Genomic DNA, 25959 nt, shown 5'->3' on the forward strand with positions numbered 1-25959 from the left:
TCAGCCAACTTCAAGACAGCTTGGGGGCATCGCATTTACATGTGCCATGCCCCCAAGTCCAGCCTAATTGGGTTGGCTCCAAGCCGCCCCATTGGGGCCATCTGTTTTGGCACAGAGTGTCTGATATTTTAATTTGTTTTACTCTTTCTGGAATTGTTATGCTAATTAAAGTGGTCTTAATATTTTAATTGTAATATCCTAAAGGCATCAGATTTCATCCGATCTTGGAACCTAAGCAGAGTAAGCCCTGGTTATTACTTGGATGGGAAACCACCAATGAATGCCAGGTGCTGTAGACTGTGTCAGAGGAAAGAACTGGCAAAACTATCTGTGAGTATTCCTTGCCTAAGAGAACTCTATGAAATTCGTGGAGTTGCCAGGAACAGGTGACTTGCAGGTAAACACACAAGTTAAGACATGTCAGGACAATTGTGAAAAAATGTCCACATCTCTTTTTGTTTCATTTTTTAAATTTTTTTATTTATATACCGCTATTCCAAAGATCATAGCGGTGAACAGCAAGTAAGCTAATTAGCAAGTAAGCAGTAAGTACGAAATTGTATGAGTCACATTAACCATGACACTATCAAATTCATCATATGCGTAACAGGACAGTTGCAGAATTGTGATTTACTTTAGAAGAAGAGGCATCACAGAAATGAAGGTTCTGGTAAAAAAAAAAGTTTAAAGGGAAAGTCAAGATGGTCAACCATCTCCAGATATCTTGTGATTTGTTGAAAAACAGGGTGATCAAAGCCAGTGGAAGCTTGTGATGGTGGGGAAGAGGCTCCTTCTGAAATGGTGTGGAGAGATACACACTTTTCAGTCCATGAGCTGCCTTTAACACCAGCATAGTTACTGAGAAGAGTCAAGTAACTTATTAGAAGCAATAAGACTTTGTAGAAGTCTAGTCCCCATGAGAAAAGAAAGGAACACAAAGATCTACCTCCAGCAAGCAAACAATAAGAAGCCTTCCTCAAGAATTTGAGGAGTACATTGCCAAAAAATTTAAGAGTAAAAATTAAATATAAATAAAAAAACAAATATGACAATAACAGGAAACTGACTAAGTGGGGGTTGTATTGTCAAAAAGAAGATTACTGTATATATTCATGTATAAGTATAATTTAGGTTCAAAAATTGACCTAAATAACATAAGTCAACATATCCATGTCCAATGTAAGTACTAACTTTTTATAAAAGAGGACCCATCCCCTGATAAAAGGCAAGAGGCCCCCCCTCTGCTTTCTCATCCATCCAGCTTTTAGGGTGAGCAAAAAACAGTTATGCCTGCTCAAAATTTGTAAGTTCTTTGGCATTGTTTTCCTTTGCTTCATCCATTAGATCCTTTGTTACATGCCCCTAAATTTTACCCTCAACTTATACATGGCTTATACCAAAATCTATAATTTTGGCCCAAAATCCTGTCTTCAGTTTATGCATGAGGTCGACTTATAGGTGAGTATATATGGTAATTAATTATTTCCTTCTGTCTTCATGATGAAAAATGTAGGGAACAAAGCATTTCCTGAATTCACCTTTTCAGGAAGAGGGTTCAGAACAGGGTGACCAAAAGAACCAGGGCTCTGAGGCCTATGGGGGCAATGCATTTCAACTTAGAAAGGCTTAGGGGGAAAGTCTAATAAGGGATGGGGACATGGTAGAGGTTCATAACAGCATGTCATAAAATTATGGTGTTAACAAAGTATGTTAGTTTGCACTAGAAGCCATTGTGAATTCGGTTTGGGAGAAAAGGATAATGGATGGGTGGCTGGACAGGAGTTTTTCTCCCTTCCCTATAATATTAGATCCTGTGGTTATCCTATGAAACTGAATGGTGTGAGGTTTGTCACAATAAAAAGGAAGTGCTTCTTTAAACTATGAACGTGATTATTCACAGAATGTGGAGAAATCATAGTGGTTACATGTTCCCTCCAGAATAATATGTAGCCTTATTTTTTTGTGGGTTTTTCGGGCTGTGGCCATGTTCTAGAAGAGTTTCTTCCTGACGTTTCACCAGCATCTGTGGCTGGCATCATGCCGGCCACGAAAGCCTTCGACTTCACAATATGTAGCCTGTTTCTGAATACCATTTGCTGAGAATTAACAATAGTATAAAGCTATTGCTCTCATATCCTGCTTGTGGTCTTCCTATTGTCATCTGATTGGTCCCTGTGCAAACCAGGAAACAGTGAGTGAGAAAGAGCTGCTATATTTGGAAGTTTTCCTGTATTAGTGGACACATGCATCCAGCCCTGGATTCATTAAAATTTTGGATTTCTCTCCTGATCTCTGGTGGCAGCTGTCACATTTGTGCCCAGCAACATTGTAAAATGGCTTCTCACAGCGAACCAGGGAACTACATCTCCATATTATTAGATTTTCTGCTATATCCTTTTATATCAATGCATCTTTCTGTCCTTCACTTCATCTTTCTCCCCCCCCCCCTCTCTTTTGTTTCTTCTTCTCTCAACGGTGAATCATTATACAATGGCCACTGAACATACACATTCTTCATTATGTTGTTTGATAAGGGTTCCTCCCTTTTAGACCCCCCCAACTTATAAAAAGTTCTTCTTTTTATTCACACTTTGGAGCTCCCCTAGTCTACCAGCATCTCTCATTTGCATGAGTGACTGCTGCCAGTTTGGCAGTCTAAATACAGTCACTCTCTACCAAAGGTCAAAAAATAGAATATAAGATAAAAACATAATGAAGATGATAATGTCATTGTCCATATTCGAAGGATTTCATTATGTTTATGATTATAAAGTATTTACTATTTTCAATATGATTTGCCTACAGGTTGTATACTTTAAATGGCCACTTTGTACATGGTCCTGATGATTTAGAAGATAACCAGTTTTATGTTGGATGTGGTAAAGAGAAATTTAAACACTTACCATACTGGCAGCATCCTAAAGTTCCAGAATACATTCGGCGGTAAGTTCAATTTTAACGTTGCTTTATTTAATCTGGTATTTATTATGTTTCTTGGATGCAAAAAATGGCCTTTTTATCTCTGCCAAAAAAGCCCTCTTTGCTGTGGTTAGGTTAAGGGGTTTTGATTTGGGCTACAGCTTCTTCACTGGTACAGTTCTGTTGAGACGAAATGTGCATGTCTAATTTTGGGAATTCCATTGAAATCTGTTGGCTTTAACGCAATGCCAAGCATTTAAGTCTTATTTAATCCAGAGCTTCACAGCACACTCAACAGTCTCTTTTCCGTGCTTAATATGTTTAAGATCAGGTTTCTATAATAAAAGGTGCAAGTGAGTTACTAAATAAGTTGAATGGTTAGTTTCTATAATACTGATTCTCGTTCATAGCAGTGATAAATATTTTGTACCAGTTACATCTACTGTCACTGCTTGTTTCTTATTTTGCTATTTCCCATGCCCATTTATGTAAATATAATTAATAAAGTTAACTGTTTCCTTTTTAATATAAAATGTAAAATGTGTGCTTAATTGCTAGAATTATTTCTAAAGCAAATTCAGAATTGTATGTTATGTTGTGAGATGCATAGAAAACCCCATTATAAAAGATTTCTGCATGACATTTACAAATCCAGAATGAGTTTTATAGAGATTTCTATTTAGAGCTATTGAAAAAAACCAGCATTTTACTTTTCATTTGTTAGATAATCTGACTGAAGGGAGGTCATCTTTGCAATGGGCATTCAGACAAAAGAGGGTGGGGTTGTCTGCCATCAGAGAAACCTCCTTGGTTTGTTTCTTGCTGAGTAGCCCCCTCATCATATCTATTTTCTTTTAATGTTCATTACTTCTTTTTCTTTAGTCTGTCTTATTTTACCATTTTACCACCTAACCTTTCTCTGGTTTCACCTCTTTCCTTTATGGTCTCTATGCTACCTTTCAAAGCTTGCTGTTCTAGCAGCTGTAAAGTTGCTTTGTCTGACAAACACAACAAGTGTCCTTTTTGTCTGGACAACTGGAGGTCAGTGGTCAGTTTACTGGGGTTTCACTGTGGTACCATCGGTGCAAGACCAGTCAGAGCCCCTGGGACTCCAGGGCATGGGATGCTGCAGAATTTGATTGCATCATGTTACAATCTTTATTTCTGTGACTGGTCCCAATTCAGACGGTAAGCTTTTCAGTCACCCATTGTGTGAGGCACAGAGACCATGATGAAGAACAACAGGTTGCTTATCTGTAATGGTTCTTCAAGTGGTCACCTGTACCCTACACAACTCATCCTATCTCCCTTCTGTTTTCTGCTCTCAATATTCTATATTTCCAGCAGACTGGAACCTCTGCAGGTCCTTGTGAGGACAGAGAACCAGTCGAAGAACCACAGTTATGGGTAAGCAACCTGTTCATATCTAGACACTTTCCACTGTGGTTCTTCTGTCCCCAGTCCTTTGTTTATTCAACTAACAGATTCATTTTTTCATCACAATTTGATTTTTGCCTGAAGAACAAAGTTAAGGTGATACTGAACAGATTAGCTATCTTTGCATCATAGGTCTCAATCTTTGTCTCAATGCTGATTTATTTTCTTGATCCATGAATCAGATTTTGTGTCTGCATACCAAACTAATGTTCTTGTAAGGTTTGTGTAGAATATAATCAGATGTCTGATGTTCATTCCCCAACCTAATTTTCTAAGCCTGTGGCTTTTTGTCCTGAGGATATCACATTATTTTTGCTTTAGCAAATTCCTTAATCTCCTCCTAGTTTATGGGGTTGGAGTTGAGGGCAAGTCATTTTCAGGAAACACTTGTCAGGGTACATGCTTTAATAAATTTCCATTTGCTCTGATTTAGCTCAAGATGTCCATTCCTGAAGGTCAGTGAGGTCATTTTATTAGAAAGTTTCTGCTCTGTCAGACTCCTTTAGTTGAGATGCATCAGGTGACTGACCAGTTGGAACTCTGCCCATACTTTCATTAAGACTTATTATCCTGGTATAGGTCTTGACTTAGATACTTTTTCATAGCAATTATTCATTCCCTTGTCTCTCTGTTTGTTTAAATCATGGTTACTGAGTTTTTCTTCTCTAGATTGTCTTAGAATACCCAATTTTTATGGATACAATTTTAATATATAAGCTTTCTAGAAAGAGGGGTCCACTTGGATTGAGATGCACAAGTATTCTGTGTACCACTTTACTATGTTACTGTTCAAAGTTTGTAGTTTGGTCAGAGACACTGGAGGAGACCTCTGGGTAAGAATCGTAAAGATCCTTTGCTAAATTGGCAACCCTAGGCTTCCATAAGATGAAAGCATGACAGTTAAAGTGGAATTGTAGCAGGGTAATTGGTTAATGTGAAAGGGCATCAGACCAAACATGTACAGCCCTTTAACTGGAAGAGCTAATGGTGGCTCACTACCACCACCAAGTTTGGTCTTCTTCCAAAATAAACACAAATGCTAAAGAAGAACTTCAGTACTGTTCTCATAATACTTCATCTCCTAATGAGCTATTATTTATTGTATGGTATTTCTTGGTGGCAGTGATGGGAATCATACTGCTGGTAGACCACATGCATCTTCCAAAAGCCATCTGTGGTACTTATGAACTTTCTGGAACATCTACCCATCTTCCCTATTTGGCACCATAACGGGTGCAATTCTGGCATAAAACAAGTCATGGTTCTGAAGCTTGCTTTAGGCCAAAAGGTCATCTAGTCAGTTTGGATTTCGTTGGATGGGATGTCTGTGGCCTTTGGGGTCCAGGGGTGTGGGGAAAATGGGGCAGATGTGACCATCAGACTATCTGTTAACCCTTGTTTTAGAGAATGCTAAATCTACAGCTTAGTGTATATACTCAACTATAAGTCATCCTCATGTATAAGTTGAGGGGCCAGAATTGTGGATTTGGATATGACTCATGGATATGTCAAAGGTAAAGCCTGCAGGCATGTAGCAAAGGTTATAAAGGATGAACCAAAGGAAAATGATGCAAAAGAACTTACAAAATTTCAGCAGGCATTGCTGTTTGTGCTCATGCTAAAGTCTGGATGGACGAGGAGGGTACTAGCACTGCCATTTTCCTGTCCAGACGTTCCAAAGGGACAGAGGGGGTGCCCCGGCGGAGAGACTAGAGGTGGTCAGTGTTTCTTGTAGATTTTCCCAGGGCAGATTAAGCTTCTGTTTTTGCCACTCTGCTCAGAGAAGGGGATGGTTCCTTATTTGATAAGGGTTACAGTACATACATTGCCTTGTGTGTAACAGAAATTTCAGGAAACTTAAAAATCTAGGACTGACAGAGCAAAAGAATTGGCAAGAGGATCTAGTAATTGAAAATCCATAAGTTTATTTCCAATTGTCGACAAAGGAAAACAATGAACTCAGTGGAATTCAAGTTCCAAAAAGCTGAGACCCCGAACAAGACAAAATGGCTCTTTTTATATTATTGAAGACAAAGAAGCTTCTTCAATACACCTGGTTGGCTAATTACAATTTAAACATACATAATTCTTACAATCAGAACAGAAATACATGCATACATTAAAACTGCATCATCACTCCTTACCCCCTCCTTCCTTCTAACCTTGCTTCTGAATGTCAACTATGTATGCTTATCTCAGTAGTTTATGTTATGTCTTTTTTACTGGTGCCAGCTTCCATCCAGGTCAAGATGCACTCATTATTCCTTTGCTCTAGTTTTTCTAAACTCCAAGCCTTTATTTCAAAAACCATCTCTCTGGCTGACAAAGGTGACTCCATCTTTCTATAGCTTTTTTATTTCAACAAGGAATTTCCACCACATTCCCCCCTTTTGATGCTTCATCAATATTTCATATTGCATGATACTATCAACTATTAACTATGTTTATATGACACTCTAAACTCAGAACAAAACAAACCTGTCTAGCAGTTACCAAAATATTAATATTCTTACCATCACCAGGCAGTAACATCTTCCAGTCGGTCCAATTTCAGAAAGACAGTGTATAGCATTAATTAAACACACATATTCTCATTGCTTTTTAACTCTTTGACACCTGTTGGATCTGATTCTCTGGAGTTTATTCTCGACACCAAGCTAATCTTCTAATAGTGATGTATTGCATATTTGTTTCATGATTCAATAGGAAAACTCCACTATAAAGAATATTGTATCTGCTGTCAGAATCACATCTCATTGAGAAACTATAATTTTTAGCCTGATGTTACAGACTCTTGCCAAGCAACTGTTATTATGCTTCTCTGGACTACTCTCATAACAGAATAGGAATGCCCAGGGTGCCACCATGTTTCAGATGTTCTTCCACTCCAAACACAACTATTTCCATTATATACTGAAAACATTACAAAGAAAACAAAACAACCCTTTTCTATTTCTACTTCTACATCTACAAAAACTACACACTTTAGAACTATACAGTGGGCCCTTACCTTACGGGGTGGATCTGTTCTGGACCCACCCACCCTGCATAAGGCAAAAAGCGCATATGCTCGAGCCCCATTGGATATAATGGGGCTCATGCTTGCAGTGCGGCCATATGCGTGCACAATAGGCGTGTGTGTCATTCTCCCTTTTGCCGTGTGGCTTCAGCGTAAGCTGAATGCCACATATAGTGCACCCGCGTATGGCACGGGCGCACTGTACTAAGTTATAAAGACAGGGGTTTTCTAGTTCATGGTATCAAACTAACTTAGAGATTTATCGTAAGAGAAAAGAAAGCTGAAATGGAGACAGACAGTAGCGGCTTTCTCCGTACCTCTCTGTATGCCATTTTAGGACTTCCATTCTCTTCCCAAAGAGTGCCTTTTGGCAATTGGATTTTCCCAGTGTGACAAAACATATGCTTTTATTATCATCTTCTGTGGGAGGCAAACAGAAGTGCTATGACGGCATGCAGATAGGCATGGAGAAAGCCACTACCATCCAGCTCCATTTTGGCTTTTTTCTAATGAAGTAAGGCTGTTAATTCAACTTCCCCAATATATTCTAGATTTAAAAAAAAAACACCTAGATTTCTAATAGTAATAATGATTAATTCAGTTGATTATTAATATATTAATATTAACATATTTTCCAGTTGGTCCATTTGCATATTGTATAATATGATCAATATTTTGTGCCCATTTTACGGCACATTCTTTTATTTGTTCGTCTTCTATCTCAGTTTTTGGAAGTATTTTATATATGTTGGTTATTAGGTGATCATCATTGGAATGCAATTGTGTTGCAAATTCTGATCTAGCAATCTCAAAATCATACAATATCATCCATTTTAAATTGCTTAAACAGTTGCATATACAAATGCCATTAAATGTTTTTTGTGGTTGATTTTTAGATGAAAATTTTTTGATTTGTACATGACTATATATGGTAAGTTTGAAAAGTAACAAGAAATATTACTAGTTACACCTATAAAGTAGCTTTATTCCAATTGTTAGATTACTTCTGTATAGTAACTTCTTTGTACCAGAACTTGTAATATAATACAGATAACTATACTCCTTGTTATTATCCAGGGGCTAGTTAAATCAAGACAGTTACACCAACTGTACTGGCTTTTACATTTATTTATTTACTTTAGATAAATTGTGTCTTGTATTTTAGGAATTTTTCTAACTCTCTTGGACCTCCAGAAAAGCCCCATTCAAAAAAGGTAAGAATCATATCATTAGATGGTTTCAAACATTATTCTTCATACCTAGCTAGGTTTGAATTGTGCGTACCCTTTACAAAATAATGAATAAATAAAAATTGCTGCATCAAAAGCCTCCAACTGCTCCACTGGTCGATTCAAATTTGTAGTTCCAATTATTAGTTGGAATGTAAACTTTTTTCCAAGTCTAAAGACATGAAAGAAAATTGGGAATAGAAAATAATAATAATAATAATAATAATAATAATAATAATAATATATTTATATTTTCCCGCCTCTCCCAGATGGATCTAGGAGAGATTACAGTCCACTAAAAGACCACATGAGCCACTTTTTTCAGTCTTTACTCTATAATATATGATTTTCATTTTATTTCTCATATTCTGATGTTTGCAAAACATTCCATTAAAATGGAATATGAGAAACAAGTATATTGCTATCAATGACTTTAGTTTTTTCCCCTTTTTCTATGACAAAAGTTACAATATGAAATAAAACAATTATTTAAAAATATCTCCAAATGTATTTTTAATTTTAAAACTATAATCTAGCTATATTGGCTTTGGGCTATGTTTCGTCTGGGTGATCCTAATAGTTCTAGAAATTACCTGACTATTGGATATTTTAACTGCAGCATTAAAGAGTGAAACACACAGTATTCAATGAATCAGTTTTAAGAAACAACAACAGGTATGGGTTGGAAAAATCATCCTGATGCTGTTAAATGGTTTCTGATGAGGAAAAAAATCGATAATAAATTATTAATAAAAAATCTACAATAACTTATTAATAAAAATACTTTTTTAAAAAAATAGCAGGGCATACATAGTTTTGCTTTATGTTTTTCAGTTCCTGAAAGATCCAAGTACTGTGTTTCTGTAAATATGTATTTATCCTTTCTTACTCTTTCCCCCTGCCCTAATGCCTTGACAAGTGATGACATGGGTGAGTAGGGCACTTGGTACTAGTGATGTCACAAAGATTCTAAGGGCTTACCACAACTGTTATTCATCCATCCATATACAATGGGCCCTTTTCTTACGCGGGGGATCCATTCCGGACCCCCCCCCCTCGCATAACAGAAAAAATGTGTAAGCTCAAGCCCCATAAGAAGCAGTGGGGCACACACCCCATTACTCCTTCCGGGGCACGGGAGGCATTTTTCCGGCGTGGCTTCCAACGTATGCTGGAAATCACTCCATTTGTTCTCCTGATTCCTTCTTGGAGAAAAACCAAGTATTTCCTTCTGTTGTGAAAACATAAGGCCAAAACAGACTGTCATCATGCTGCCCCAATGTGCACCGAATTGGAGCTGTGGCACCCACACGCTGCAGCCCCAATCTAGTGTTTTTTCTGTCCTCAAAACAAATGGTGAAATGCTGCTCCTTTTGGGAGCAGAAAAAGGGCACCCTTGTGCTGCTGCCGTGGCTTTTCGGCATTTTGGTGTCACAGTGCGTGTATATGCCAAAACGCTGTGAAGCTGCCACACGCGCAGTCAGCTGTGCGACTTCCCAGCGGCATGGTGGCGGCATCAGAGCATGCGGCATCTAAACGCCGGACTCAGACGCTGTCCCCAACACAGCTCTTACTGCCCGATATTGTCTGAAAACAATCTTGGGGTAGAATTGTATACCCACTTGCCTAGGAGTAAGCCCTTTTGAACTCAAGTATGGGATTGTCAATTGGATTAAGCTTGTACTTAGTTGTAAGTGGTGCCCTTCAAGAATTGCTTTGCACTAAGCAGAAAAAGGCCCACTGGTATCAAATTACAAGGTATCAAAGGAACAAAAAGACTCAATACTTCAGATTTGCTTGTTTTGTAACTATGGAGGGATACAGATGAACAGAAAGGAGCGCCAAGACACTGCCCCTTTCTGCCCCACATGGAGACCACAGCAACCAAATGGCACCACCTCCTGGAGCCCTAAAAAGAACCCACTCCTGGCAGATGCTTCTTAGGGTGCACGTGGGGTGCCATTAGCACCCTTGTGCGCAACTATGATGTATGTGCGGAGCCATGCCGTTTGGAGACAGTACCGCATGTATGTCATCACGGCAGCCCCTGTGTGGATAGGTGTGAACCATGATGGCACTGGGAGTGCACGGTAGGGCTTGGGAGTGTCTGGACGCTCTGCATTCCTGAGCCCTAAAATTGGCCCCATGCAGCCACAAAGTGGCAGTCTGTACCGGGCCTATATTTTTATTTTGGGCCTGTGTTTAGTGTTTTCAGGAGCTTTGGACAAAAAGCAGCAAATAAGTAGTAACTTAAGAGAAACATAATACTTGGTGTTAAATGCAACAGAACGCTTGGTTGTTGAGTAACGTTCTGTGGGTAAATTACTAGGAGTTTACTTGATTGCATGTTTCTGTTTGTAGTCCATGTTGTTACATGAATTCAGGATGGATAGTAGTGCTTTAGGGTCAAAACAAAAACTTTCTGTGCAGAGGAAAAATGGAGGTGACCAGATCTATGACGTTGCTTTGTATATCTTACCTTTCCACAAACGCTATATGTTTAAGTTTAAAAACAGGATTACTGAAAAATATCTAGCAACCCCAGATATATGTCTCAAAGGTGGTGGTGTCCATAGGTGGTCTAGTCACTCTCAATTATCTAGCCAGTAACCAAAATCAGTAAAGAATAACAAATTTGTAATACTGTAAGGATTCAAAGATACACTTTTGTTAGTTTCAGGAGTGGGGAGATATTTTTAAATAATAATAATAATAATAATAATAATAATAAATTTTATTTATATACCGCCCTTCCATCGGATCAGGGCGGTTTACAACAGTTAAAATACAATAATACAGTAATAAGCATTAAAATTATACAAAATTACGTAAAACATAAAAACAAAACAAAGCAAAAAGGCCCCCCAGGTTAGCCAATCCCATTGCCAGTGCCGCGGGGAGGCCTATGGGACCTTATTCAGGGAATGCTAACTCAAACAGATGGGTCTTCAAGTCCCGTCTGAATTGGGCCAGGGAGGTAGCTGAGCGGAGCTCTATGGGCAGCGTATTCCAAAGGGCCGGGGCGGTGATGGAGAAGGTCCTCCTAGAAGTGGAGACCAATCTCGCCCCGGGAACCCTAAGTAGCTGCTGCCCAGATGTTCTGAGGGTGCGGGGCGGAATGTATGGGGAGAGGCGGTCCTTCAGGTATCCTGGGCCCAAGCCATTTAGGGCTTTATAGGTCATCACCAACACCTTATATTGCGCCCGGAAGCGAATGGGCAGCCAATGGAGATCTTTTAGTACCGGTGTTATATGGCTGGCCCTGGACGTACCGGTGACCAGCCTGGCTGCCATGTTCTGCACCATTTGTAGCTTCCGGGTTTGGTATAAGGGTTGCCCCATGTAGAGTCCATTGCAGAAATCCAGTCTCGAGGTTACCAGGGCGTGTACCACAGTTTCAAGGTCCCTCTGGGCCAGATATGGGCGCAGCTTTTAACTTGACAACACTGACTCTAGAGCTAGAAGAATTTCCAGAAAAATAGTAGTGAATGGCAGAGATGTTTATCAGGTCTTGGAAACTGATAAAATATAGCATAGTCACCCAAAACTAATGACATAATGAATATATTAGTATTTATGGTAAGGTAAATGTAAAGGTTTCCCCTTTGATGAGGTTGTCAGGTTGTATACAACTTGTAGGGGATGGTGCTCATCTCTTTTACTAAGCTGAGGAGCCAGGGTTGTCAAAGACAGCTCTGTTTTCATGTAGACAGCATGACTGCACAGAACGCTGTTACCTTCCCACCAAAGTGGTACTCATTGATCTAGTTGCATTTGCATGCTTTTGAAATGTTAGGTTGGCAGAAGCTGAGATTAGTGACAGGAGCTCACTCCATCACACAGCACTTGGGCTTTGAACTGCCAACCTGTTGATCTTGTGATAGTCAGAATCAGTTTCTTAACCACTGAGCCACTGCATCTCTTCTTTATGGTACAAGAAATAATATAAAGAAGTAACTTTATGAATTATCTTGTAATTGAGTCATGGCTCTTTTGGAAAAAATCTTTGGAAATATTCAGAAAATACTCAAAAACATGTTTTTCAAGTGCCAGGAAACCCTGATGAAGAGAATTCTGGACTGATAATCTTTGCACTTTGGAATTCTGGACAAAATGTGTATGTGGTCCTTTTTTCTCTATGCAGGAAGCACCATTTTATATATACAGATAATATACAGAAGTATTATTTTCTATGCAGGAATGCTGTTTTGAGTACAGAAAATCCTGTTTCCAGTGCAAAAAGACCATATGTAAATTTTGCACAAAACAAGTACTGAACTATAGCCAGATTCTAACACAAAATGCTGCTGGGTTCCCCCCCACACACACATTTTGCACAGAATAAGTCTCAAAATATTAACTGTCTTTAAAAAATTGCTCAGTTTTCAAAGAATTTCTTACACTGAGATGAAAATTGTTAAAATTACTCATTGGCGCGTTACAGATGGGCAAAAGTAAGTACTAGGTACGTACTAGGGTTAGGAAAGGGCGTCCTTTCCAGATGCCCTAACCCTAGTACGTATCTAGTACGTACAAAATGGCAGCGCCCATTCTACATGGGCGCCGCCATTGGGACGTCATGATGCGCCGCCTCCAAATGGAGCGGCACGGAAGTGACATGCTGGCGCCATGCGAGGGCGCCTGGGGCCCTCTTTCCTTGGTGCCAGAAGGAGCTCCGAAACAGAGCTCCTTCCAGGTTTGTGTCGCTGGTGCCGCCTTTACACAGCTGTACCAGCGACACAAATAAGAAAGGGGCTGAGCAGCCCCTTTCTCTTTGTCTCCGCTGCTGTTGGGTGTCCTTGGGGCATGAAGCCCCAAGGACATCCCTTTCCAGGCCGTGGGGAAGCGGCCTTTTGCCGCTTCCCAGTGGCCTGGAAAACAGTGGATTGGGGTCTCAGAGGCTGCCACTGTGGCACCTGAGGCCCCGATCTGACAGGGAAAGGGGTGGGAACAGGCCACCCCAATAGGGCGGTCTGTAAACCGCCATTGTTCCTTTTGAGACCAAAATTAGCAAAAAAAGTTTGCATTCCGCTCCCCTTGCGACAATTCAGGGATGCTAGAGGGAGTGACAGTTCCCTGGCAATGGAAGAAGTGTGCTTGGCTTCTAAACATGCTTGCTTCCTCCACCTTTTCAGGACATTTCACAGATGTTTTAGCAGCAAGAGAGCCAGGTATGGAAATCTTTTATCTCTAGTCATGGGAAGACTTTTGAAGACAATAACTGTTGCTTACATAATAAACATGTTCTGTGATTTATATACAGCACCACATTTTCTGGTACTTCCTTTAATTGTTACCCTATATTACAATGCTGCTAAGGTACTCTTGGAAAATCCAGGAATGTTTGAGAATCAGATACATTTTAGGTCATGGTCAGTGCATCTGTTGTAGCTGTAGGTAGGATAATGGTTCTAGACAGTCTCATAAAGTGGTATCAGGCTTCAGGCAGTGGAAATATCTGTTCTTTTGTCTGTACTGTGTGTGTGGGAGAGGGAAAGATAGTATAAGCACTGGTTGCACTTATTGTATTGAATTCTTGTTTGTTTACCAGCTTCTTTCATTCTGGCAGTAGGCACTGGAGCCATAAAATTGTAGTGGAAGAATAATAAAACAGTAGTTTAAGAAAAGGTCTTTAGGAAACAGCAATAAGAAGAGTGATATATTTACATGCCATATCTATATTATAAAGTTTCCTTGTTAATGTGATATTATAGGATTCAATGAAAATAGTGGTATATGCTTCAATACATTCATTTTTATTTATTTATTACATAATACTTTTGTCTGACCAGTTATTAAATGTGAAACATAAACTGACCCCAAAATGTATATAAAACTTTGAGAACTGGATGAAAGTATATATGTTAAAGAGAAGCTTTTGTTTCTTTGGGTGAGGAAGAGAAATGTATCATAGAAGCTTCTTAATAAAACTCAGCAGTTTAATGTATTAAGCCAGATACATAAAGTTCACAGAAGAATGCATGCTTCTGAGGTGACATTTTAGATTAGTGATCCCAGGGACAAAACAATATCTCATAATAAATGTGAAACATTTTTGGTCATCAGTCAAGATCATGAAGAGGCTACATCAAAGTTCAAACATTAGCCAGTCTTACATTTTAATAAATGCACAGATTATAAGCATGTCCTGTGGTGAAGAATGTAGCTTCTCATTTAATGATGAGTTTCTCTTGGAAAAACAGGCAAACGTCTTTTGCAAGGGCCTTCAGTTTTGTTACACCCAGAGATGGGTTCAGAACAAGACTTCAGAACAAGCTAGTGGTTTCTGTCATGTAGACCTGCTGAGCAATTTAGTGAGTTGACACTTGGAAGGTTTCTTCTTCCTCTTGAGAAGATGAGAACAGTCAGTTTTGGAATGGGCCTGTCTAATAGAGAAACTCTGTAGGGTTGTTTCACACTACATAGTTATAAAACTATATTCCATTTTGAATGCCATGGATGCATCCTATGGAATCCTGGGGTTTATAGTTTGGTGAGGCCTCACTAAACCACAAATCCTAGGAGTCTCTAGGAAGTTGCCACAGCAAAGTGGTATCAAAGTGCTGTAATTAGGGAGAGTGAGTGAAACCTATGAAACCACGTGTTTGGAGATTGCTTCTTGTTTCCATTGTGGTAAAATAATTTCAGGATATTCTTGGATTATTTTTGTTTGTTTGTTTGTTTTTTATGGGTAATTTCCTTCTTATTTCCTATCCCTGAAAACAGGACTTTTCCCATTCAGCAAAAACCAGTGGAAAGTCTTCCAGTGGAGTGAGGGAATGCATTTTCTACAGTATAGCAAATCTTTACACACACTTCTTGCACCTGATCAACCTGGTAGACTGGGCTCAGTCATTAAGTGTCAGTCAGGAAAAACGATTTTAAAAATAGACACAAAGTAATCCCCCTCACAACAGCAAGGTATTATTTGTGGAGAACAGAGGAAGGGCAAGTTAGATCTCTGGTCACAACCAATTTGTGTGGTGATGAACACCATCCCAATAGGAAAAGGTGAAAGATTCCACCCAAATTTTGTTCAGTTCATCAAGCTATCTTTGCCCCTATAGCCAAGCAGTCATTTATTTTGCCTTGTGGTCTATTAGTGTAGTTTTTCAGCATTATCAGCTAATGAATTTTTTTTTCATTTAAATAAAGCAGGGGCTGAAAATTAAATTTCAGGATCAAGTCCACAAATACAGACACAAGAGCACAAAAGCTTTTACTTACCTCCCTCTGACCTAATCCCCCTGGGATTTAGAAAAGAACTATCATACCTTAAATGTGAGGATGGTGCATAAGTTCTGCATTGAAAAACAATTCCATCAGCAGAGGCCCTTGTCTGTGTCCTTCAAGAAATCAAACTGAAGAATGAGAGTCTCACAGCCTCCTTAGCTAGGTGGGTCAGGGAAGACATAATATTTACTTCCTTAGCATCCAGTTCCTTCACCTCTGGAAAGCATTAAAGCATGATCAGTCAAAGTGGCTTCTATCTTAACTTCATTCTAGGAATCACTTTGGAATAATGTTTGGAATAATTGCATATGATTTTGATTTTTTTTGAAAAAAATGGGCTGATATTCTTGCTTTAAGTCTGTCTATCAGCTGATTTTTCAAAACAGGAGTGTCCTCCCATTTCCCACAAAAGCGTATGAGGTGGCTCACAGATAAGATAGTTTAAAAACAATAAAACAATAATTTTTCAAAACAACAACAATTAAAATCATCTTTCTAAAACAACATAAAATTACATAAAACATAACAAAAGTTAAAAAACATAACTAGCAACCCTCCGATATAAAAGCCTCCCTAATGGTGATTATATATTGAAAGCTTGCTTGAAGAAAAATGACTTCGCCAACAAAAGGAAAGCAGGGAAGGGGGCAGCTGTGGAAGGGCATTTCAGAGGGTGGGAGTTCTCTCTTGTGTCCTCACTAAGTGAACCTGAGATGGTGGCAGGACTAAAAGAAAGCCTTCTCCTGAAGATATTAGGACCCTTGCAGGTGTGTATGTGAAGCTATGCCTATGATGAAAACCTCTCCATCCTGATCCCTTAATTTCCCACAGAGGAAAGAGCTCTACTGTCTACTTCTTACCAGAGGTAGGGAACCTGCAGCCTTCCAGATGCTGATGAACTTCTGCTTCCATCTTTCCATACCACTGGCCATGTTTGCAGGAGCTGAAGGGGATCAAGAGTCCAACCTTTAGTTCCACATCCCTAATGTAGGCTAAAAGGTATTATGATCCTAACCTACTCCCAATTAATAACCATAGTTCAGTAGGCAACAGTGTTCCATTGAGACTAGTCCAGGTCATATGGCTGAAGCAAAATCATCAACATCTAATGCTCGTTACAGTGAGAAAGATGTACTTTTCAAAAGTTACATTTGCAGTGTGAAAGTGTATTAATTTTTGAACCTCTAATTTTAACCTCTCTAACATTTGAGAGTTCATTCCAGCTCTAAAGAAATGGATCCAATATATGATCATATTGTTTTTTCTTTCTTTCAGCCCCTCATAGAACCATCTAAGAAAGAAGGCAGTGCTCGCCCACCCATTCAGCCTTTGAAAGGAGAAGGAGAAGGAGATAGGCCTTCAGTATATCATGCAAAACCTGAGAAGGCAAGTCGTGAAAAGGCTCCTAGACTGCTGTCATCTGATAATGGTAACACAAAATAATTTGGTACCTAAACTCCATATTTGCATGATCAGATTTGGTACTGATGTACTGGCCTAAACCTAGTTCTTAGTCATCACTAGAATAGACCCTTTGTATTTGCAGAATGCATGTGTAGATGTATGTTGATGTATCAAGTTCCCATAGATTCATTGGGACTGCTCTAGTTGGGACTTAGGCTAGGATTTAGTGCACTGTTTTGTATACTCCACTGATCTTTCTTTGATTCTAAAATGTACACAATGACTGCTTTCACCATAATATTTGTACTCAGTGTAACCCGTGCATCAGAGCAACCAAGGCTATTTAATTGCTTCTTATGAAGTGTTTGCAAACCAATTTGAGTTTTATTTTCCTAAGCAGGTATTTATTTTCTTATTAATAGCAAAGATCTAGTAAACTGTGGAGCCAGTTCTGTCAGGAGGGAGAATCAAAGATTATATTGGACCAGGGCAGTTAATACATGAGCCTAAGCAGGCAGTATCCTGGCTCTGAAATTGTTGAAATTACTGTATCTTTGTAGACTGTATACCTAAATAGGATTTTAGAATTGCAGTAATAGTGACTACAGACTGTGTGATATTTAATTGCCAGGCCTTTGTTCACAAACAATAAGTAATAGGCTACCTTTGGTGCTATTTATGACATGTTAAGATTTATTTAACACTGGAGTTGTTTGTATACTGTACAGAGTACAAAAATAACATAGTAGCTACTTGGACCTTTTATGATCTTATTCCAGTCCTGAACCCTATTCAGTGGAGTTTACTTCCTATTTATGGTCTTAAGGCAAGGCTATGGTTGTCAGGTAGGTTTGTGCAAAATAACAAAAAGAAGAGGGTGTAAAAGATGGCATGACAGAAAGCCCAAGCACAACTTAAAATGAATGAGGCACTTCTTAAGAGATGATAACATGAACAACATTTGGAACAAAGAGCCATATGAAGATGAACCTGAAATTTTAAAAAGCGAGGTGGAAGCTGCAATAAGGGAAGTGGCAAAAAAACAAATCACCAGGAACAGATGATATCTCAATCAAACTGTTTCAATCCACATTGACATATGTCAACAGATATGAAAACCAAACGATGGCCAACAAACTGAAAACGATCAATGTACATCCCCATCCACAAAAAAAGAGATTCAAAAGTCTGCAGCATCTAAAGAACCATAGCACTAATCTCCAACATGAGCAAAATTATGCTCAAAATTCTGCGACATAGACTCCAACCAAAATGGAGAGAGAAATACCAGAGGTTCAAGTGGTGTTCAGAAAAAGAAAAGGCACAAAGTGCCACATTGCAAACATACAATGAATAATGGAGTACACCAGGGAATACCAAAAGACAGTCAGCATGTGCTGTATAGACTATAACAAAGCCTTTGACAGCATAGATCATGAAAGGCTATAGAATGTCCTTAAAGCCATGGGAGTGCCAACACATCTGATAGTCCTGATGAGAAATCTGTACTTATGACAAGAGGCTATTATCAGAACAGAGCATGGAGAAACGGGTCAGAAGGGCTGCATCTTATCCTGTTCAACTTAAACGCAGAACATATTGTAAGGAAAGCAGGCTTGGACACAGAAGAAGGCAGAGTGAAAATAGGAGGAAGGAATATCAGCAATCTAAGATATGCAGATGACACCATAATACTAGCAGAACCCCCCCCCCCCCCAGACCTGGGACAGTTATTAAGGAAGATCAAGGAAGAAAGTGAAAAAGCAGGCTTTCTGTTGAACATAAAGAAAATTTAAGAAAATGACCATGGAGAATCTAAACAATTTCAACCTAGACAGTGAAGAAATAGAAATAGTAAAAGAGTTCTCATACCTGGAATCAAACATTGATAGCAAAGGGGACAGCAGCCAAGAAATCAGAATATTAAGAATGGGGAGGGTGGCTATGAAAGAATGAGAAAAGATCCTAAAATGCAAAGATATACAATTAAGCACAAAAGTTAGAATCCTACAAGCCATTATATTCCCTATTACCATCTATGGATGTGAGACCCAGACAGTTAAGAAACAAGATGGGAAGAAAATCAATTCATTCGAGATGTGCTTCTGGAGAAGAGTTCTGAGGAAGCCATGGACAGCCAAAAAGACAAATAAATGGGTCCTAGAGAAGATCAAGCCAGAAATCTTCCTGGAATCCAAGATGACAAAACTTTGGAGATTATTACACAATTTAAAAAACCGACTTACCGCTGCCGAATTCATTCCAAATTTGGGATACATCAGGATTTTATAGCACATGTTTTTGCTGCCGACGCTGCCAGGCGGATGCATCCAAGGTAACATCTGGCTAGAATCTGAGTTCAGCCGTCTGATTTGAAAAGCTGGGAGCTTAGAAGAAGTGGTAGAATAAGGGGAATTTAGGGAAATGCCATAGGTCTGGAGAGATAGAGTCATAGGGCATGTCTAAGTGGGCCAAGTGAACCAGTTTCCCCCTGCCTTCATGGTACTCCATCTTCATGATGCAGGAACAAAGCCCCAATTTCAGTGTGGACTGTCTCCATGACAGGCGGTTAGTTCTGTACTGAATTTAGCCTGCCAATCCCTTAAACTTAAACTATTTTTTTTTTTAAAAAAAACATGTCTTTGCTCAAGATTTTCCAGGAAGCACCTTGGAGTGACACTGGGCAGCCTTGTACACATGTGTCCTTCTGTACCACATGATGCCACCACTGCTGGCACAAGTCATTCCCTCTGACATTTCAACAAATTGCCCAGCTATGTGATTGACTCTGGATGCCTTGTACTTGACCTCAGAGAGAATGACTCATGGCAGCAGTACTGGGCAGCACAGCAGGACACATGGAGTGCAGTACTGGGCAGCACACTGGGCAGCACAGCAGGACACATGGAGTGCAGGATGGATTAGCAACCAATGGGAGGGGGAGCTATGGGGAGCAGCCCAGAGTATTCTGGCTGGTGTAGACCCGCCCTTAGCATTAAGGTAAAAACGAAGTTATAGTCTATGCCAGGACTCAAAAAGGGAGCAGACAGCATTAATATAGTGTTGTTTTTTTCAGCAGCAGGAGTCCATTTTCTATTGGAGCCCCAGCATTTGTAAAAGCAATGTAACATGCAAAATTTAAGCAGGAGTAACTTTTGTCAACTTTTGTCAGGTGGTGGGCACACATTGAATTCTTGCATAATCTGTTAGGGAATCAAGGATCTCTTGTCAGACAAAGGCCAGACAAAGATACAATCTAAGGAGTTGTATAATCACAGAGACATGTTTAATTGTACTGAGTAGGTAGTGTAGAATGGGCTGTCACGGTTTTTTCATTAAATTCTATCATTTTCCATGCTTTTGGCTACTCCCTAGGGTAAATGATGATATCAGAATAAAACATAGAAAACCCCCCTGATAATCTCAGTATAAAGTAAATAATGAGAGTAATGTTTGCTGTTCAAGATGATTTTTAGTAAGTTGTTTATAGTCAGTAAATCTTTACAACATTAGTTTCCCATTGGAAGTGATTTTGCTTCAGTCTATTTTGTTTTGTGTTGCTCCATGCAGGATGGATTAGCAACCAATGAGAAGACTGTGTTATTTCCTTCTTGAGTCCTTAACAGCAGTCTAATGTTTAGAAATCAGGTGTTTTTCAAAATTAGTTACATCACAATTGCCATTTCTCTTTATGGAGGCTGAATTTTCACCATTGTTCATGTTTGTATCAATTCATACTTAAAACTTTGAATAACATTTTCTTCTGTATTGTTTATGATTACTGAAGTTCTTTAATACATAAATAAAACCTTTCAACATTATAAACTTTATGAGGCCATCATTACTGAAAAATTGAACAACAACTTGCCTTTATACAAATAATGTTCATCAAAAAATAATTGCTTTCTTCCTTAAGGGTTGATATAATGTATTTATTCTAATCATTTTGCTAAGAGTAGTTAATTGGTAGATAGTAGTTAATTTAAAACAAATGCCATTTATTTTCAGAATCTAGTGTCTATAAAGCTCAGCAGTCCCCCAAAGAAATTGAAGGGGCTCAACAGATACAAGACGACAAAAATATACAAGTGGAAGTACCTTTGGACCAGGTAGATGCAATGTAAATGTCTTTTTCCTGATTTAGAATAACTTTTCTACCCGGCTGTGATTAGAAACAAAAAGCAGACAGGAATGATAGAATGACATTCACCCAAACCTATTTGCATTTAACTTCCATTAACCAGACTCCAAGCTGCCCTGTGCAAGAGCAGAAAATGGTTCTGTGTACCCAAACACTGCTGATGGGAATTTTCACTCCTAGCTGCAGCCTTCAGGAGCTCCTCTGAGATTCATCCAACTATTAAGATTAATTTTGGGGGTGGAGTGAGATGCTGCAGAAGGAATTGGGGATGAGAGAGAAGTGAAGTAGGATTGGTACCAGGCAAAACCATTTGAATTTCAGATGTTGTTGTTTTTTAATTGTTTTTTTAAAGGTTTTACAGAAACATTGAAGTAAACATAGCCAACAAAAATGCATGAATACCCAGACTGTTGGGGGCAAATTAGCTTACTTGCTGTTCACCGCTATGATCTTTGGAATAGCGGTATATAAATAAAACAATTATTATTATTATTATTATTATTATTATTATTATTATTATTATGGTGCCTTGATGTATGCGTTCAGACCCCTTTTTATCTAGCTTTTTTTTTATCATGCAGGGTGCTTTTTTGTAAAAGAGGTGTCCAGTCATGGGAGCCTTCATATGCATTATAAAGCTTCCCAGTTAAATTTTACAAATCCATTTGTGCTTATATTCTTTAGAACAAAAAGAGTACTTGGCTTTCAAGCTTTCAAATACAACTGGCTTGTTTTCAGGCGAAATAGGAAAGGAAGTGGTTGGTTGGCTATTAAAGATATTTAGACAAATTGTCATAGAATGTAAGAAATGTGTGTGTGTGTGTGTGTGTGTAGAATTAAGTATTGTACAGTAATCAGAATTCAATGTATGGATCTTTATAATATTTTTTTTAAATGATAAAATTATGTGAGAAGGCTTTTTTTAAAATTTCCATCTGTTTTGCAAATCTTAACTGGAATTTATTTTACCCAAGGTTCCAGCTGAGGTTGTCCAAGAAGAAGACATCTATTCAAATGTTGGGGCTAGAGAAGAAGAGGTTAGTTTTGTGTTTACAGTGCTGCAGAACAATGTTTGAAGATTCAATTGGTATCTTGAGCCTAAGATCAATTTGTTAAAAGGGGAAAAAAAGCAACAAGCCCTAATAAACCAAGCCATTCTGACAGTAGCATCTTAATCTACTTGTAAGAAAGACTGTATCCCAAACCACTCAGTGCTTTATTCCAAATGAAGAATCAGCATAGCTTCAGATGGACTGAGATCAATACACTTATTAAAGGTTGACGCATTTCAGATGCAGAACAATGTAGTATAGTATACTGAACTGATGTTTCTTGACTATCCAAGTAAGAAATCTCCAGCTGACATGACAATTATATTAGTGTATCTTTCCAAAAATCAACATGTGAAGAAGGAGAAATGAGAAGACTGGCATTTTCATTGGCATAACTAATAAACCTGTACTAATTCTCATAGAATTTAGACTGTTCTTGGCTAGCTCTAACTTTTTCAGTTAATTTCTCCATTAGCATGTTATTCCAGACTCAATGTAACCCCTGAGAAAGTAACAGGGTATTTAAGCCTTTCCAGTTATGTGCAGTCTCTAAGTGTGCTGCCAAACATAAATACATGATGACCTCTAGATAAGAAAGAGACTCAGGGGCTGTGCAGTCCAGCCATTAAGGTCAGCCTAGGGGTGGAGTCGGGGTGGAGCACCCATATGACACATGACCTGTACTCCGCCTCATGGTAGTATGACGCCACGTGCTGCCATATGGCACACGATGTCACGGTGCTCCTCTGGCGCTGTGTTTAGATGGCACCAAAGGAGTGCCGTAGAGCCGTGGTGCAGTGGCTATGGCACCCTTTCTAGGGAGCAAAAAGGAGCTACTTTTTGGAGCCACAGAAAGGCCAGATCAGAAAGGCCAGATTGTGTCACAGAAAGGCCAGATCAGGGCCACGGTGTACGGTTGTTGCGGCTGTGATCTGACAAAGATGGAGGCGGCTGCAGGCTGCCCCTTAGGGGCAGTCTTCACAGCTCCTCATTTGCATTATGAAAAAGAGACAGTAGTCCCAACTCCGGTGATTAAATTGTTTGTGACATAATTTTACTGATTTTTGCAAAATTTCAGAAATGAAGTACTTGTGGGCATCACCACCACATATGGTGGTAAGACCCCAGCTCACCTCATTGTCATCTGTAATATCCATAGGAAGCTTTCGAAAATGCTTTCAATTTCATGGGTTTCAATACTACCAACTTATTAATTTTAAACAGTGCTCTTTGATATTTGATAACAGAGGTTTAATTGGCCCTTTTAACCACACATTGGCGGGATACAGACGGGCAAAAAGGGTGTGTTCATGACGTCATGAAGGTAGAGCCTTCAGACGGCCCTTACCTGAATGCCGCCATGAACACGCCGCTCGCACGCCCCAAGCAGGAAGAAGCGGCATTAAAAAGGTGCTGCTTTTCCCCGCTTCTTTTCTTTATGCTGCGCAGCTGCGCAGCTCCGTCTGTAAGCTGCTGCACCGGTACGCCAGAATTGTTACGCTGCTAATTTAAGTTGCCCATTTAAAAGCTCCGAGTCAGCTGCGTCGCATAATGAGTCGAGGTCCTGGAACATGTGCAGTTTGCACCGAGGCTCTAATTAGAGCGTCAGATGCCATGCAGATGTGGAAGCTGCAGCACAGCTGCACTCTATTTTAATGCTCATAACCCTAACCCTTGTCAGGGATGATGGGAGTTGTAGCTCTTCACCTCTGGCTCAAACTCACCACCTTGTTACGCACCAGCGCTGACCAGTTTTGGCCAGTGGTTAAAGCTTTGCTATAAAGCAGCAGAGTTACAGAGAATAGGCTGAAGACCCTGACAAACTCTTCAAGCCTTCTCACTCTTGCTTCCACAGAAGTCTTCACACTTCTTCAGGATCCAGCTGGCTCTTGTATCTTCACCCAAGACACCAGACAACTCAGTAGTCTTATATAAAAGATCTACTTTATTCTACTATATACAGCTCCAAAACTATCCAACACAACTCCAATATTCCTCAACTATCCACTACTACCCACAAAATACATTGGGATTCATAGCAATTATTATAGCCCTTGGAGAACACCACCCACTCTTGTCAGTTTCCACCCAGTGGGCGTGTACATCCATTCTCATTGGTTCTCTTGGTTCATCCCATAATTAATGATTTCATCATCTCACCTTGTCCACTTAACAATTCTCAGGTGTGTTCAATTATCCACTTTGCACTTCTGTCCTTGGCATTTAGGACTTGCTAATTACATTACCTTTTACACCTGTGTGGCTTCTAATTGCTTTTGCTGAGTCATCCTGACTCTCACATACATGTTTTATTTCTTTCACTGTATATCCCATGTTGCTTTTTCCTTAACAACCCTAACCCTAGAGCAACATGTACGCATGCGCTGCTAGAATTGTGGAAAGTTTGGAATTTAAAGTGAACCCCTACACACATTCCTGCACCATTTTCACCTAACAATAAAAAAACGCTAAAATTTTAAATATTTACATATGTACAAGGGAGGTGATGGGGGATGGCAGGGGGACAGCGGTGGCAGCGGCGACAGCTGTGGCTGTGCATTGCAGATTCATCAAGAGCGCGGGTACCAAAGGAGAGGAGGCATCCATGATGCTGGTGACATTGGCAACATGCAAGCGGACAAGGATGCCAACACCAGCTGATCACCAGCTGGCAGGAGACCACCATTGTTCTTGGGCAGGGCGGGGGAAAAGTTTTAAAGGGGCTTGGGCGCTTTAAATGTGCACATAGGCTTTCTGCCGCCGCTGCTGAGTGCCGCAGCTGCGCATCCGCCAGCCGGCAAAAGAAAAAAAAAAGCCCCGTTTTTGCAAAATTTCAGAAATGAAGTACTTGTGGGCATCACCACCACATATGGTGGTAAGACCCCAGCTCACCTCATTGTCATCTGTAATATCCATAGGAAGCTTTCGAAAATGCTTTCAATTTCATGGGTTTCAATACTACCAACTTATTAATTTTAAACAGTGCTCTTTGATATTTGATAACAGAGGTTTAATTGGCCCTTTTAACCACACATTGGCGGGATACAGACGGGCAAAAAGGGTGTGTTCATGACGTCATGAAGGTAGAGCCTTCAGACGGCCCTTACCTGAATGCCGCCATGAACACGCCGCTCGCACGCCCCAAGCAGGAAGAAGCGGCATTAAAAAGGTGCTGCTTTTCCCCGCTTCTTTTCTTTATGCTGCGCAGCTGCGCAGCTCCGTCTGTAAGCTGCTGCACCGGTACGCCAGAATTGTTACGCTGCTAATTTAAGTTGCCCATTTAAAAGCTCCGAGTCAGCTGCGTCGCATAATGAGTCGAGGTCCTGGAACATGTGCAGTTTGCACCGAGGCTCTAATTAGAGCGTCAGATGCCATGCAGATGTGGAAGCTGCAGCACAGCTGCACTCTATTTTAATGCTCATAACCCTAACCCTTGTCAGGGATGATGGGAGTTGTAGCTCTTCACCTCTGGCTCAAACTCACCACCTTGTTACGCACCAGCGCTGACCAGTTTTGGCCAGTGGT

The 25959-nt window shown here is 39.7% G+C and overlaps 1 protein-coding gene across 11 annotated transcripts in view; it reads left to right on the top strand.

The window, feature by feature from the left end:
- Positions 1-25959, top strand: part of LOC149311482 (doublecortin domain-containing protein 2C-like) — a 71901-nt gene that overhangs the window by 38275 nt on the left and 7667 nt on the right. For 4 of the 11 annotated variants that reach the window (XM_089528593.1, XM_089528582.1, XM_089528583.1 and 1 more), the window contains 6 exons: positions 2806-2943; positions 4267-4326; positions 8541-8589; positions 17113-17266; positions 21250-21350; positions 22357-22419. In XM_089528593.1, the coding sequence (XP_089384719.1) occupies positions 2806-2943; positions 4267-4326; positions 8541-8589; positions 17113-17266; positions 21250-21350; positions 22357-22419 (565 nt within the window). Of the gene's footprint in view, positions 1-2805; positions 2944-4266; positions 4327-8540; positions 8590-17112; positions 17267-21249; positions 21362-22356; positions 22420-25959 lie in introns of all 11 variants that reach the window. The other 7 variants (XM_089528585.1, XM_089528592.1, XM_089528589.1 and 4 more) reach the window with 6 other exon arrangements.

This window comes from Sceloporus occidentalis, unplaced genomic scaffold (genome assembly GCF_023333645.1).
Source record: "Sceloporus occidentalis isolate IW3139 unplaced genomic scaffold, rSceOcc1.0.p SCAF_6, whole genome shotgun sequence".
Lineage (NCBI taxonomy): Eukaryota > Metazoa > Chordata > Lepidosauria > Squamata > Phrynosomatidae > Sceloporus > Sceloporus occidentalis.